Here is a 14,710-nt window from a genome sequence, read left to right on the forward strand (position 1 = left end):
AAATCTCTTCGAATTATGTGAATACTTGTAATACCAATTAATCCGTCATAAGTATTGTTTTGGATATCAAACCACGACCATTTTAATGAAAGATTTCTACCCAGTAACTCTTTGCTATTCATGATTAGTTCAAGATCATTTCCGGGGAAAAGAGAAGTATTCCAGAAGATTAAACTCGCAGCTGTTTAGTTCTTTTGCTCGCAGAGAAGAAAATTTGAAAAATTAAACAGATCGTTTTGTTTGAGTTAGAGACTGCTTGGCAAAAACGCAGAATATTGCTTCCAAAAGGGCAAGCCATTGCGCCAAATGTTGTAGATAGTGAAGACATGTTGAATTTAAAGAGCGCGATGATGTAAACAGTGGACATAAACTGAAATCGTGGCGTACAGAAGGTAGAAGCGAACACTAAGGCCGGAAAGAAAAGTTGCGGATTCCAAAATATTCGGATACGTGTGAACGGGGCCTAAGGCTGGCATAGCCAAATGAACGAAAAATCTCAAAGTCAGAGTGCAGTGCGAAGACCGCGTGAGGTAGCCTGGGCACCACTTGACCGTCATTTTGGTGATCACGACATGACCACAGAACACAGTCAACAAAACCGCAGGTCAACGGTTCGCCGCCGGGAACGCATATCAGACCCGAGCTTGTCGTCGAGAGGAGAGCAGAATTTGACAAAAAATATTCATATTGCTAAGGACTTTCATAACGGCTAGACGTCGCTTTGTCTACGCTAAGTATATATTGATTGAGAGAATGGGACTTTTATAACAACCAGCTTTTTTATCTACTCCACGCTTAACACTTCTTGTGGGAGACTGACTGCAGCAAGAAACAGGCAAAAGTAAATGACGTAAGGAGGCACTGATATGCAATTATTCTTAGCTACCAGTTAAAATTTCAGTCCATTTCTAAATTGTGCAGATCTCAGATCTGACGCGTTCGGTTAATAAACGAATTATTTCTCAGGTGACAATTAAAACTTCGGCCGTTTCCTAGTTTAAAAACCCTATCTACACCCTCAAAATGCGCAGTGTTTCATACAAAGCTGTTCGCGTGCAAACATGCATGCTTCAAAATAACGATCCAATACTTGGAATTACAGTAGTTTTGCCTCAGGATAGTCTTATAGAGCTTCCAAGGCTGGCCTCCTTACCATCTTCGTGTGCACGTAAATTTTGCCCCCTCGGTGAAGTGGTTAGCGCACAGTTGAGTGCGAGGACCAATTTGTTTTCCTTGTCTTTTGACGCCAGCGAGGTTGTGTTAGAATTTGGAAATAATCGAAAACTACAGACCTTGTTCGCGCAACAAAGAGATGTAAAAGCTTTTTGTTGTTTACAAAGTGGTTCTCCGCCATTTAAGAGCTCCTCCTTATGAATACAGTTGCTTATTAGAATGGTCCACTGATGCATGAAATATTTTAGGATGGAGTGTTTGGGTTAAAAACACTTCAGATGTTGTGGGTTTCCAAAGAGCTACGCAGCTTCTTAGAGTTTTGGCATTACGCAAGGGGAACAGCAAACTCCGAGTCACTAATCAAGAGTCGACATAAAGAGATGAGACCAAATAAGCTGAAAGACTAACAGGTCGAATTTGAGTGGAAACCGAGATTTTTTTACTGAGCGAGGTGGTTTACGAGCGAGATATAAAGGTAAAGTTTACAATTTTGTTAAACCTGTGGCTGGTGGATTGTGGTTTCAGATCTTGAATTTTTATTAAGTTTGTTTGCAGCTTAAAGCCCAATGCTTTAAGTCCCTCTTATCACTATATTTCTCATCTTGTGTCTGGAGAAAGTTTTACAAAGTTTTGCAATGCAGTTAACTTCGCACGTGGGCGCGCGCTCTGTCATGTTTACAGTGGGTTGCCTCTATGCTCGAGTAAACGAAACGGTTCGCAGGGGCGGAGGCGGTTTCTTTGACGAAACCGACTCGTCTGAACGTATAAAGAAACGGAAATATAACTAAAATTACGTTTTGGTCGCGGCTTTTGGACGTGAAATCTTGCAAGATGTATCTATTGTTCAAAACAATAAAAAAAAATGGGTTGATTTGGTACACACTCTTGTTTGCTTCCTACGGGCGGGAAATTGACGCTAAGTTCAGTATATAATCTAGTTTTTTCATGCATATGAGCTGGAGTTGCGGTTTTGAATCTAAATCAACAGTAAACGTCTGATCGTTCAGTGAATAAATAGCACAGCGAAACAAAGAGTCAAAAAAAAACAAAAAAAAAACACTAAATCTCATTCACAAATTTTCATTGAAACGAGTCAGAGTGCTTTTCTTTACCGGTTCTTTAGTACAAGGTCATTGTCTCCGCATGTGCGTCGCAGTCGAACGAACATAATTGGAAACCCTTCGGGGGAATTGTTTTCATGCTCACACATAAAAGCAATTTGGGTCATGTACGTCATATATGGATGTCTCGGTAAGTTTACAATGAAATGAGGTTTGTGGCTCCACCTTGAGCGATATAATTGATTTTAAAATCACTCACAGCAGCTCAAAAAAAGCGCGCGGCCGTTAATGGCCGCCAAAATGGCGAACTCTGCGTGTGTTTAAGTGTGCACGATTCACGATTTCTACAGGTACGCCGTTAATTTAATAAACAAAGTAGCCCTTTGACACCTTGTTGAGAGGAGGTGATTAATTTACTCTGTATGACATCAGCACTCGAATAAAGTGATTCAGCTCTTTGCTAGTAAATGGGGCATGGAAAACGTTGCGTGTTGAGTCCATCTTGCATGTCTTAAAAGCTAAAATAAGCTCATAAAAACAGAAAACACTTTATATTAGCATCAGAAGAGCTAAAACGACATGGAAGGAACTTGTGTTTTTCCCGTAAGAAGAACTGTAACAGGAAAGAAGGTACAAAACACGTCAAGTGTAGAATCATTATATTTGAACTTTTGGCAATCTACCTTTGCGCTCGCCTTAACATTTCAAAGACTTTCCCACCAGCTGAAAGTTATGATAGTCAGACACTGTTCACTGTTGAGAAGAAGGCTATGTAAGAATACATTTTTTCTTTCACAACCACTTCTCATATTGAAAGTTCTCGTTAACTTACGTAAGCCATACCTTGAAATGTGACACTCAGCACTTTTAGAGTTTCAGGATAGTTTAACTTGTTTATACGTCAACAAAAAAAATAGATAAAAGCAAATTTTGACGTCAACTTTTCTCGCTCTAGAGTAAAATTATAACTTGGCTCATCGCTGCATTAGGCCATAGAGTTCGACCATTCAAATGAAAGCTATTGAGCAGTACTTTCATGTGGTACTGTTTATTATGCTGTTCAAGTTGGTTCTATCTTTGAAGTTTTGTGGATGAAACCCTACTGTGTGACCATTAAATCAAAAGCTATTACGAGTTACCTCCTGTGGTTTTACTTGTTTTCCAAGTTCAATGAACTTGTATCGCATTGGTAAGTTTCCAGATTTGCTAGGTTAAGGGTTAACTTCTCCACTACTATAAGCACCTGAAGTCGACCTTGTTTACAAACTAGATTGAATTCCTTGCAAGAATCTTTTGCAATGTTCCGAAATTCTGCACCGCGTACAAGGTCCTTAAGAAGTTAAAAACTTAATCGTTTCTTTTTCACCCGTGGAATGTACAGTTTTGTCACTTACGATCGTGATTAATAACTTTTTATATATTCGTGCGTTGTTTAATTTTTCCACTAATTTCCGGCTATTAGTGGGAGCGCTAGAGGCGAAACCATAACAAACTTTTCAAACAACCCAATTATATTAGCCAAGTTTTCCTTCCCGTCACGCGATATTTTGACCGAAAATAAATGACAACGTCTTGAAATACTCGCACACTTGATATTGCCCTCGATACCGTGCAATAACAGTTCCATGCTTCGTTAAGAGTACATACCTGTAGGATAAAATCTATTTTCATTGAAGACAGCGAAATGCGTAGTACACATCGGAAATTTTACGGAAGAATTTGATAATCCTGTTTTGCAATTCAACGCAAACCTCCCCGCCTTCAGCAATTATCCACTTCTAAGGGCTAAAGTTAAGGGTGTTGTGTCGCTTTCATTAGCATTTTGCATCTGCAATTGTAAGGCGGTCTTAATTCAAATTGTCTTCGCCTTAGCAATCACAGTTGTTTTGAAACCGTCGACGAATGGATGACATATCTCGGCTATATTTGTAAACTTGTATCATTTTTGGGTTTAATCAACAAGGCTAAGAAAACCTTTTATGACAATATGTTTTGGACAACGTCTATTTTCCCTTTGTTTGGCCATGGAGGTAACTGAAAATTAGCTAACCACGATATTTTATTTGTAGTCAAACTGATCATCTCAGCATGGTGGTCAAACTCTATGAGGGGATGCTTTTCACCTCGACATTACGTAACATTGTAAACGCTTTTAACGTTTTAACCAGGAACAAATTATTGCCGTACTAATCAAAGATTTTCAGCAACGTGATCATTCATATTCGAAGGCTCACGATTTCCGCTCCAGGAATAGAACGATATATTACCTTGCAGAATTACTATGTTTTTCATTATTGTTGTTGAGAGCTACTCAAGCGTGAAACTTGCAGCGTCACTTTGCTCAGTTGACTACATAGGATGGTGAAATCAACTGAACATCGAAAGCTTTATTTTAATGACAGAGAATTAAGTCTAGCTTGTTAGATTCAATATCACGGTACATGTCTACAGCTGTGCCCTGCATGTTGCAAAATTGTGTCCATGTGTGTTGATGCAGGACGAAAATAACCTTTGAATGAAAGTCAACCGGGTAAAGTGGGAGGGGAAGGAGGCGGGGAAGGGGGAGGGAACGGAGTAATTTTTCCCCCGTGATAGGAGATATCAGTTTACACTGGGTGCACGAGCCCTGGGGTGCTTTCAATAAAACCAAAACTCTCGTGAATATCAGTCGACGGTTCGATTCAACCGGAACATTCGGGTGCCCCTCGGGAGGTGGTCCACTTTGTTCGCCGGACCAGTCGGACCGAAATTTGCCGCTTCACTTTGACAAACCGGTTCGTTGCCCTCCTTGTTTTCAGCAGATTTCACTTATGTGGCGGATTTGGGAAAGGTTTGGAAAATAGTCTCTTGGTAAGATCTATTCCCCTCGGTTGGCCCAGTGTCATCGGAAAATATCGTTCCATTTTTCCTTGGTTACTGTACATAGGTCCCTCTGGTCCATGATCGGTCGGTTTGTGTCAATCATGCGTGAGCCAAGCCCGTGTCAGAAGCTCTCTGTAATGTAGTTGCGAAGAGCCAATCGTGCATATTTGAGTTTGTGTCGATGTTAAAGCGTTTACGAGTTCGATTTTCCGTTACAGGGATCACTTTCTGCAAGGATCTTCGACCAGATCCGCATTCCAGAGACGCAAATGAAGTCATGGAAAAATGATCAATGTGAAGTGTGTGCCACAGACCTGAACCAACTGAAAAGAGAGGCTGTTGCCATGGTGAATACCTTGGAAGAGTCCCAGTTCCTCGCTTACTACAACATTCCCGGATACATGGTGGGACCGAATGCTGACCAGCTCATACGACGGGCGGACAAACAGCGCCTGCAAGCCGGCGTCGCCATAGAGGCGGGTGATCGCGGTGGTATGATGTATGTGAAGCCGGAAGAGGCAGCTATTGGTTCATCGTTTCTGTCAAGGTAGGCTCCCAGTCTTGTATTTGTTGGCTCACACGTTCGGTAGTCTGTCTGGAGAAATCTGCTGAGCCCGCAGTTAGTCAGAGGTGTTGCTAAGCAACATGGTGTCTCCTTAAGTACCTCGAAAGTCTTCGAGGTAACTTAGATTTGTGAAAAAGCCTAGACAGCATAGTGCAAATCTCATTTGACCTCTTCTCAAGGCCGATTTGCAAGACTGAAATTCCGATATAAATGGCACGAGAGAATCAGAAAAAAGTAAAAAACGAGGTTCGACACGGACAAATGTCGTTGTGCAAAAATTTTCTGTCGTGTAAGTCGGCTTCAAATGTACCAATTCAAACAGTACGATTCTCGGCCCAACCGCTATTATCGATTATTGTTTGAATGAGATCTCCGCCTCACGGTGGAAAAATGTTGTCTCAGCTCCCAGTATTCTCCTTCTCTCTCTATGCTCAATTTAATTTATTGAGTTACCGTACTTCCTTAGTGGAGATCATTCCAAGAAACTGAAAATAACTGGAAATTTTAAATGGTTCATTCCAACTAAACTTTATTGTTCTTTGTATAAACAAATTATACACATCTTTTGTCATTCGGTAATCCTAACAATAAAAGTTTTAATAGCCTTATGTTGATGAAGTATCTGTCAAGTTCCGGTCTTTCTGGAGTGAATGGGAAGAAATATTTATGCAAGTCAAAGAATTTTTTCTGTGAAGTTTGATTTATGAATAGTCTTAGTGAGAATGACTGTTTATGAAAGGATTTTAGTAATCTGATTTCTTTGTATTTTAAACAAACTACTTTAAAATCATGCACTGATATTACTTCTAACCCTAAACCCTAGCACGAGCCGGTGAAATCGTTGTTCGGAACTGTTGCTTGCTTAAAAATGCATTTGAAGTTTATTGCAATTTAGAATAATAATAATACAAAGACAAAGCTCTTCTTAAGATTTTGGATTTATATTCCTGTTTTCCAAATGCCACTTTCAATGAATATAGAAAGGATTAACGACAAAATGTTATTTGTTCAAGTCTTGAAATAATATTATCACTGAAGAAGGGTGGTCAGCAAATCAACACGCCCTTAACCACATCAAAACAATAGAAAACATATTAGCGCGAATATTTTGATGTCGCGTTTAGGAAAAAGACCCTTTAGTATGAATGAGTTGACTTCCGGAGAAAATGAATCCTCTCTGCGCTAGAAAGCTACTCTTTCGTCGCGTGTGGTAGATGAGACGGAAAAGAGAACTACGCAATTCCCGCTCGTCTCCACAAAAGCTCTTGCCCGGTCGAATTTTATCCTGAAGTCGCATGCTTTCTCACTAACAAGCTGTATCAGTTTCTGGCTAAGTGTTATTTTAGTTGGTGTAGCACGCAAAGTTGAACGAGTAGTTAAATGGCACACAATTGAAAAACTATCGGAATGCACTTGACTTAATGGATGTTTTTGTTCCATATAACTTGTCATTTGCCTTTCTCTCAAAATCAACGATAAAAGACATGTCCCCGCCTACAAAACCCGCCTGTACTGTGTTTTAGTTAGTGGTTCTTTGCCTTGCTGAGTAAACAATTTTGTCAGGTTGTGCTATTGCATCCGTCCAGTGACAGCTCACAGGACGTAAAAAAAGGAATTTTTGTCCGGGTGCAGTATTCCATGTCATTACTTCGCTTCGACGCTTCGACCTAAAATGGACGCTCTTGGCAAATACGAGCAAAACTGTGCGCAAACCGCGTCCGGTTTACACTATTTATCAAGTTACCAAGCGTTAACGGCAAGCCAAGAATTGGTTAAGGCTAGAGTCAGGTAGATAACTTTCCGTATTGCATGGGTATTCATGTACTTGCATGTGACTTTTCAGTTTTACGATAACGTATATACCGTACATACTTTGAAAGGGCAAGTCTTTGTGGTTCATTTCAGTGAGGTGATACCACCTTTATTCACTTGGCCATGTGTATCACATTATAAGTACCGCATTACGGATGTAACACTGAAGTTAGTCGATCGGAGTTTCAAGTATTAGCGAAACAAAATCGTAAACTGGTGTGCGGTAGGACTCAATGTCTATTTTTCTGTTGTGTAACACTAGGCAGTGAATCAGCCCGCTTTTACTTTACGTTCTGTTGGTCAGCCATATTTATTCCTCTAGCGTAAAATTTCCCTTGTATTGATGTTCTGAGGGTTAACCCTTGTACCTTAGCTTACAAGGAATAACAACAAAGAAAACTTTAATCCACTTAATTTACCTAAAGTGAAAGTTCATGCCAACTGCACGACAGAATGTCACAAATAAAGTACGATAATACACATGGAACGAAAACAAGATACATTATAATGAAAACTTAGTACTTTATCACCAGAGCCAAGGAGCTTAGTCTGGTTCAATTTCTCATTTACATTCCTTACGGTGGCTTCCAAATAAGAAAGCAAAGTGGCCGCTAATTAAGCTTAGAATTTCCGAACCGCGTCGAATGCAACTTACGATGTTTTGCATCCGTCATTTTCTTGTAATTATCAATATTTACATTCCATATGTCAAAGATTTTTACAGTTCTTTTGAGACTTGTGTTTAGTTGTACAGTCAATGTTTTGCATGAACTAATCAATGCTTCTTCCTGTAGAATTAAATTTTAATCCTTTGTTCTTCCCTTGACGTCAAAACCGTGTACGTTTAAACGAGCCGTACGTGAAAAGCGATTGTTTTTTTCGGGTAGACAGATTATAAGTGCATTCAAGACATCAAAATTATATTAACCATTTTAAAACTCTTCTGGGAAGAACCTGTGTTCAACAGACATGATAAAGTCCTTAATTCTATTGACTCGATAACTGTGGAATTTGCTTGCAAAGGCCATTACAAAGAAGGAGTGATAAATGAGTGATGCCGATAGACTAAGACTATAATGTCTATAATCTGTAGTCCGTCTTTGAACGACTTATGTTTTCTTAACTTGTTTTAAACAAAGATTATCTAAGACCGATCAGATCACCTACTTTAGATCACTTACTTTTCTAAGTAGTGCTTCGTTTTCAAGTTTGAAACTGATCAGATCTTCACAAGGGATTAATTAAGCTTAAGTGAATAATCGAAAAATCCTTTAGTGTGATCTGATCCCTTTCAAAGTGATTTCTGTCTTGCCGGTAACAGTTATCTTTCGACAACACAGTAATTCATAAATTGTTTTTGACAGTTTCTCGATTTTGTGGGTATCCGCAGGTTATTCCAAACCAACATTTCTAATTATTCAATCATTCGATAATAAAGTCACAGTTGTAACAGACAAAGAGCAATTCAAGACCTTGCATGTTTCTCCCCATTTTGGTTAGAGTTACGCGTGTTACTTTGAGATAATGTGCACGCGTCTCCCTAAAATACGTACTTATTTTCAACCGAAATATCGTAATTTATATCACGCCGAGCTTCTGGAACGTCTTACCATGTCATAATGACCCGTATTGCTTTCATCTCGTCCCGTTGTTTTACACAACTGGTACCTTGTCTCTAAAGACCGTGTTCATATCTATTCAGGGCTGCTCAAAAACTACTTTCCTCGAAAAAGAAGCACAAGAAAGCACACAGTCACAAACAAGACCCATCCATGTACCACCCCTCCCCTATGGTGGAGTTGACACCGTCGAGGCATGCGCAGAAGGAAATTCAGCCTTACCCTTTCCCGACAAAGTTCAAGGAAATGCTTCGGATATCGAGCCCAGCTGTACCACCTGGCCTGCTAAAGATGAACACAAAGAGAACGGATGGAAAGGTATGAGCCATATGCAAATTTGAAATTATAGTTATAACAACCTTGGGTACTTGTATAAACGTGTGTTTGCATGCAACAAACGCGTTAATAGGAGGCTGAGTTGTCTAACAAGTTAAAGAAAACCGTAAACTGCCGCTTGTAAGCCTTCATTAATTCGAGTTTTCAACCGCAGGTCAAAGTGATGCTAAGAATTTGTCCTTCATTTCCGGGAGAGACTGGGTCATTTATGAAGGTGGATCAGAAAAGAAAGCAAGTCACGTTGTATGATCCGAGTACAGTTGGTCACGTGTCACAGACACACAGAAAGATGGGCGTGGCAGCACCTAAGATGTTTGCATTTGACACGATATTTGAGTCAGATTGCTCTCAGGTGAGTTGGATGGAATCGAAGTCAAGACATACTCCACAGCATTAATAATTTGCGAGAATGCACTACTCAATAGTTTTCAACCGAATGGTCACATACTAGGGTTTCATCCACTGAATAAAAACTTAGAGCAAACTTGTACAACATAATAAACAGAACCACAAGGATCAATAGCTTTCATTTGAATGATCACACACTAGGGTTTCATCTACAGACTTTAACGTTAGAACCAACTTGTACAACATAATAAACAGTACCACATGGAAGTACTGCTCAATAGCTTTCATTTGAATGGTCACACACTAGGGTTTCATCTACAGACTTCAACGTTAGAACCAACTTGTACAGCATAATAAACAGTACCACATGGAAGTACTGCTCAATAGCTTTCATTTGAATGGTCACTCACTAGGGTTTCATCTACAGGCTTTAACGTTAGAACCACCTTGTACAACATAATAAACAGTACCACATGGAAGTACTGCTCAATAGCTTTCATTTGAATGGTCATTACACTATCCACAGACTTAACATTTAGAACGGCCTTTTACAGCTTAACGTGCACTTGATCTATAAAAGTGAATCTGGACTGTTTTGTTTTGAAGGTTGAAGTTTGTTCAGGATCTCTGGTAGATGTTCTTCAATCAGTTGTGAGTGGATCTGAAGGTTGTCTTTTTTCGTACGGCCATGCTGGTCTAGGTAGGTGTATTTTTCACGCTGTCCATAAAAAAACGAGTAGTGTCATGTAATTCCTACCAAACGATTTTATTCAAAATATTATTATTTACTTAATATTTATTATTTTCTTTCTTCCAGGTAAAACGAACACTATGGTTGGCCGAGACGAAAAAGAGCAGAGTTTGGGACTGATTCCTTGTGCGCTGTCCTGGCTGTTCAAACTGATCAGTGAACAGAAACAAAAGTAAGAGAAGCACAGTGAACCTCTCTGATAATTCAAGAGACACTCATATATTTGAACCAGATAATGAGAGTCTAAACTAAAGGCCTAAATCAACAAAATGCTTGATTTTGTAGGACAATACTTAGTAATGACAAGAAGCTGTTAAGTGAAGGGCACTAAAGATTACGAGAATTACAATGCATTACAGTGGCAGCATTTGAAGATTTTTGCCTGCATGATTACAATTTGAGAAAACAACTGGCTCTCGACACTCCTCAGTTAGTTTACTTTCAGGTAGCTGTTATCACGTAAAGAAATCTTCCTAATATTTACTGTGTTGTTTTATCGTTTCAGAACGGGTTCAAGGTTTTCCGTTCGAGTGTCGGCAGTGGAAATCGTCGGCCGTTCGGAAAAAGTTCGGGATTTACTCGCGGAGCAAGCTTCAGGTAATAAAAACAAATTCTTAATGAAAGGTAAATGTAATGTAAAAAGCTTGATCAAATTCGCTGCTGTTGATAGAAAAAGTAACCTTCTCACTTATTCTGATGTAACGCAGGCTCAGAAAATGGCACAGGCGACCCAAGCCCCAGTATTTTCCTTCGTGAAGACCGTAATGGAGCTCAGGTAACCGTAGATTTCTTTTTTCAGTTTAATCCTAAACTGCCCTGTGTCTACACTTCAATATGAGTAAGCAATCCGGTAACTCGTCTTCCTTGAATTTCCCGAAGAGTTGCCTGCTTCTAATTTGCTATTCAGAATAAGGCTCCAAAAATTGTAAGTCACGTTCCTTAGCAATCGTGGGCTCAGCTCAAGAAATCCTCAGCAGCGACGTTTCTACCAGCTTTCCAGTTCTTGAATTTGGATTTTCAAGTCCTCTTCCAAGCATGCAATCTTTCACTGTTATTTGCGTTACAGTCACGCACTTTTGCGTGACTATCCAAAAGAACTTCTGGTACACGAGACCAGGTTTGCCCAGAACACATTGTTTAAGACGCTTTCTCGTTATGTTGCAGGAGATCAATCCCACAGAGCTTCGTGTGGCATCAGCTGAAAAAGCAGCTTACTATCTGGATGCGGCTATCGCCTCAAGAACAAGACCACTGAACAACAAGCCTGAGGGTGAGTTACGTTTAATCTTATAACAATTTTAGAAAGGGGCGTTGGCCTCTTTACGTTTGGACCTGAGACCTATTAAAAAGAGATTTAGAATTTAATTTTGGCTGTGGTTAGTGTGTTGTGTTCTTGGGCAAGACACTACTCTCACGGTGCCTCTCTCTCCACTCAGGAGGTATTCAGTGAATTGTTGGGGCAACCTGACAGGTTGCTGGAGAGTAACCTGCGCTGGACTAGCATCCCATCCAGGGGGGAGTAGAAATACTCCTTGCCGCCTCATGCTACAGACATGTCGCCAGAGTTAAGCGTCAGTTGTGCGGACGACTCTCGAATAGTAGCAAGTTGGGTATAATACCCGTTTTTTCTTTTACCTTTTACAGGCGAAAACAACACAGACTGGGAGGAAAGCATGAACTCGCATATGTTCTTCACTGTGCATATTTATCAGTACCGCGTGGAGAAAAATTCCAAGAACGCTGGAGGAGGTAAGACAGTGTTTTTTCTCACAACTTGATGACAGCCTCAATCTGGACATGTTAATTCTCCTTACTGACTTCCTTATTAACTCTTTTAAGGTTAGTTATGAGAATATGGCGGTATATCAAGACTTTGTCTTGATTCTGACCGTACGAACTCTGCCAAACGTGGCAGTAGCTCCTCATGTTTTAGATAAAACGGAAAAAGAAGTTGTTGAAGTGTTTAATTAAAGTGCCTCCCCTTTCGTTTACAAATGTTACCAACAGAAAAAAGCTGAAAGCGTCGTTAGTTCTATAATCCAACTAATTCTCTCGGCCATGTTTCTTCACTTCTCTCCTCAGTCCACGGAGGGCGCTCCCGGCTACATTTGATCGATCTCGCTAGCTGTGAAGGGTACACTGGGTCTAAGAATAACGGAGGGGCCAGCAGTATGTCATTGTCAGGACTTGGAAACGTCATCATTTCTCTCATAAATGGCGCCAAGCACGTGCCTCACAGGTGCGTTGAACCTATCACCTTCAAGCAAGCTGTTTAATCTCCACTGAGATCAAGTGATCGATGGCAGATTCATGTTAAATCTGCGCCAAATGTTCAACTTCTTATACTTCTTAGCTTTAAGTATATTTGAGGATTTTTTTTCTCTAGGTTTTCGAGTTAGTGCTACTGTTGAAAAATGAAACTTAGGTAGGCATTTCTGCTGTAGTCCGGCAGCCAAAGTTATAAACTGACATTTACGCTTATAAGGCTTTTACCGGATCGTCCTGCCACGACTGAAATGTTATTCTAATTTTCTGCTCTGTAATTTTAATTTAACAGAACAAGCAAAATCACGCGCATGCTCCAAGAGTCCATCGGAAATACGTCCTGTCGCACAACCATGATTGCGCATGTGTCACCCTCGCTTCCATTCTACGCCGAAACACTGGCGACGGTTCAGCTAGCGACCAGGCTTCACCGGTTGCGAAAGCGCAAGGGAAAGGTAAGTACGAGTCCCACGTTGGAGGCCACATAGATACCAGCATTGCTAATCATAAAGCAAATACTGAATTGTATTTGCGTTTTTAATTTAGCGGGTCTTGACACTTGATTAATCTTATTAAAACGCGGCCTCCGAAAACGTAAAATCAATCGAGGTCATGTTTCCCTGATAAAAATATTTGTCGTTCATTTAGCGTTTATTACGTTTGTGGTTTCTTCTTGTCCGCCTTTTGTATGTTGCAAACAATGAGATAGGTTATCAGGTCCTACACTATAGAAAAATTTTCATACCTTTTTCATTATCTCCTCCATGCTTGATAAGCTCTTTTCATTATGAAATACCTCCCTTCGGCTAAGATGATTGGTTTACAAGGGGTCTGCCAACATACACTGCGAGCCACATATCTGCAAGGGATTATAGTCTCGTAAATCACTGTCATTTTGCTACTAAACTTTGGCGAAACGGTTGTATCTTCTGGTGAAGCTTGGTGAGTAGTTTTTCCCGCCGTTAACTAATTACCTACGATTTCTTTGGGAAGTAAAGAGCTTGGAAACAGAAATCTTAGACTGACACCGAAACCAATAGGAAAGGTGTCTGACATCAATATTGTTCGCATTTTAGGTAATATATCACATCTGCAAATCTTCTAAATTCAGCGAAAGCATTTTAGAGTCTCAATCCTAATCGAATACCTCTGTAAATTCAGCTATTGAAGAAACATGTGGTTGCTAGTTCGATAGTCGATTTATTCATCTTGGCATGTATACAAAATCGAAAAAGTTGCTTCCATATTTAGATGAAGTTAACATCAGTGTATAGCAACAAAATGCGGTTTTATGGCATAAAACATTATTTCTGACCAGCTAGTAAAGTTGTTCGAAAGTTTCCTACTTTCATGTTTCTGTTTTCACTGGCGAGCTCAAGCAGTGAACGATTCGTAAGCTATAGTTATGTTTGTGCTCAACATAAAGAATGATGCTCAAAAAACATATGATTTATTGTATCAAAGTTTCATAACTAAGGAAATTTTACTTACAGGAACTTATTAGCTGTGGTATTCTCGCTTTGAATTAAGTCAACTCAGCATGAGAAGACAGAGTTCTCAAACAATTTGCCCAAATCACTTTAAAGTTTAAAATCTGGGCACGAAGCTGTGAGCTCAGATAGGTCCAGATTCGTTCCAACTAGTTCCAGTTAAAGAAGCTTTGTTATATTTAGAGAACTGATTTGCTTTTGTTTCAGTTTTTGTTATAGTTTTCATTCTAATGTGTTAATCTAATGAAAGACATGGACTGGAGAAAACTATCTTGAAGTTTATAAGCAAATATTACAATGATTATGAAAAATAATTCATTTACATGTTGTTTAACACGAAGTCGTATCATGCAGATTTAAACAGAAACCAAATGAGAGCAAATTACATCTTGATTCTCAAGACTTATTAGGTTCCTGATAAGATACCA

General features: G+C 39.7%; 1 protein-coding gene across 6 annotated transcripts in view; it reads left to right on the top strand.

The window, feature by feature from the left end:
- Positions 1-14,710, top strand: part of LOC110044272 (uncharacterized) — a 58,877-nt gene that overhangs the window by 35,890 nt on the left and 8,277 nt on the right. For all 6 annotated transcript variants that reach the window (XM_089296689.1, XM_089296687.1, XM_089296688.1 and 3 more), the window contains 11 exons: positions 5,315-5,643; positions 9,176-9,410; positions 9,583-9,780; positions 10,383-10,476; positions 10,594-10,699; positions 11,033-11,124; positions 11,235-11,302; positions 11,692-11,797; positions 12,172-12,276; positions 12,610-12,766; positions 13,085-13,247. In XM_089296689.1, coding sequence (XP_089152815.1) covers positions 5,315-5,643; positions 9,176-9,410; positions 9,583-9,780; positions 10,383-10,476; positions 10,594-10,699; positions 11,033-11,124; positions 11,235-11,302; positions 11,692-11,797; positions 12,172-12,276; positions 12,610-12,766; positions 13,085-13,247 — 1,653 coding nt within the window. The remainder of the gene's footprint in view (positions 1-5,314; positions 5,644-9,175; positions 9,411-9,582; positions 9,781-10,382; positions 10,477-10,593; positions 10,700-11,032; positions 11,125-11,234; positions 11,303-11,691; positions 11,798-12,171; positions 12,277-12,609; positions 12,767-13,084; positions 13,248-14,710) is intronic.

The sequence above is a fragment of the Orbicella faveolata genome, unplaced genomic scaffold (assembly GCF_042242905.1).
Source record: "Orbicella faveolata isolate gen_17 unplaced genomic scaffold, um_ofav_v1 contig_27, whole genome shotgun sequence".
In the NCBI taxonomy this organism is placed as follows: domain Eukaryota; kingdom Metazoa; phylum Cnidaria; class Anthozoa; order Scleractinia; family Merulinidae; genus Orbicella; species Orbicella faveolata.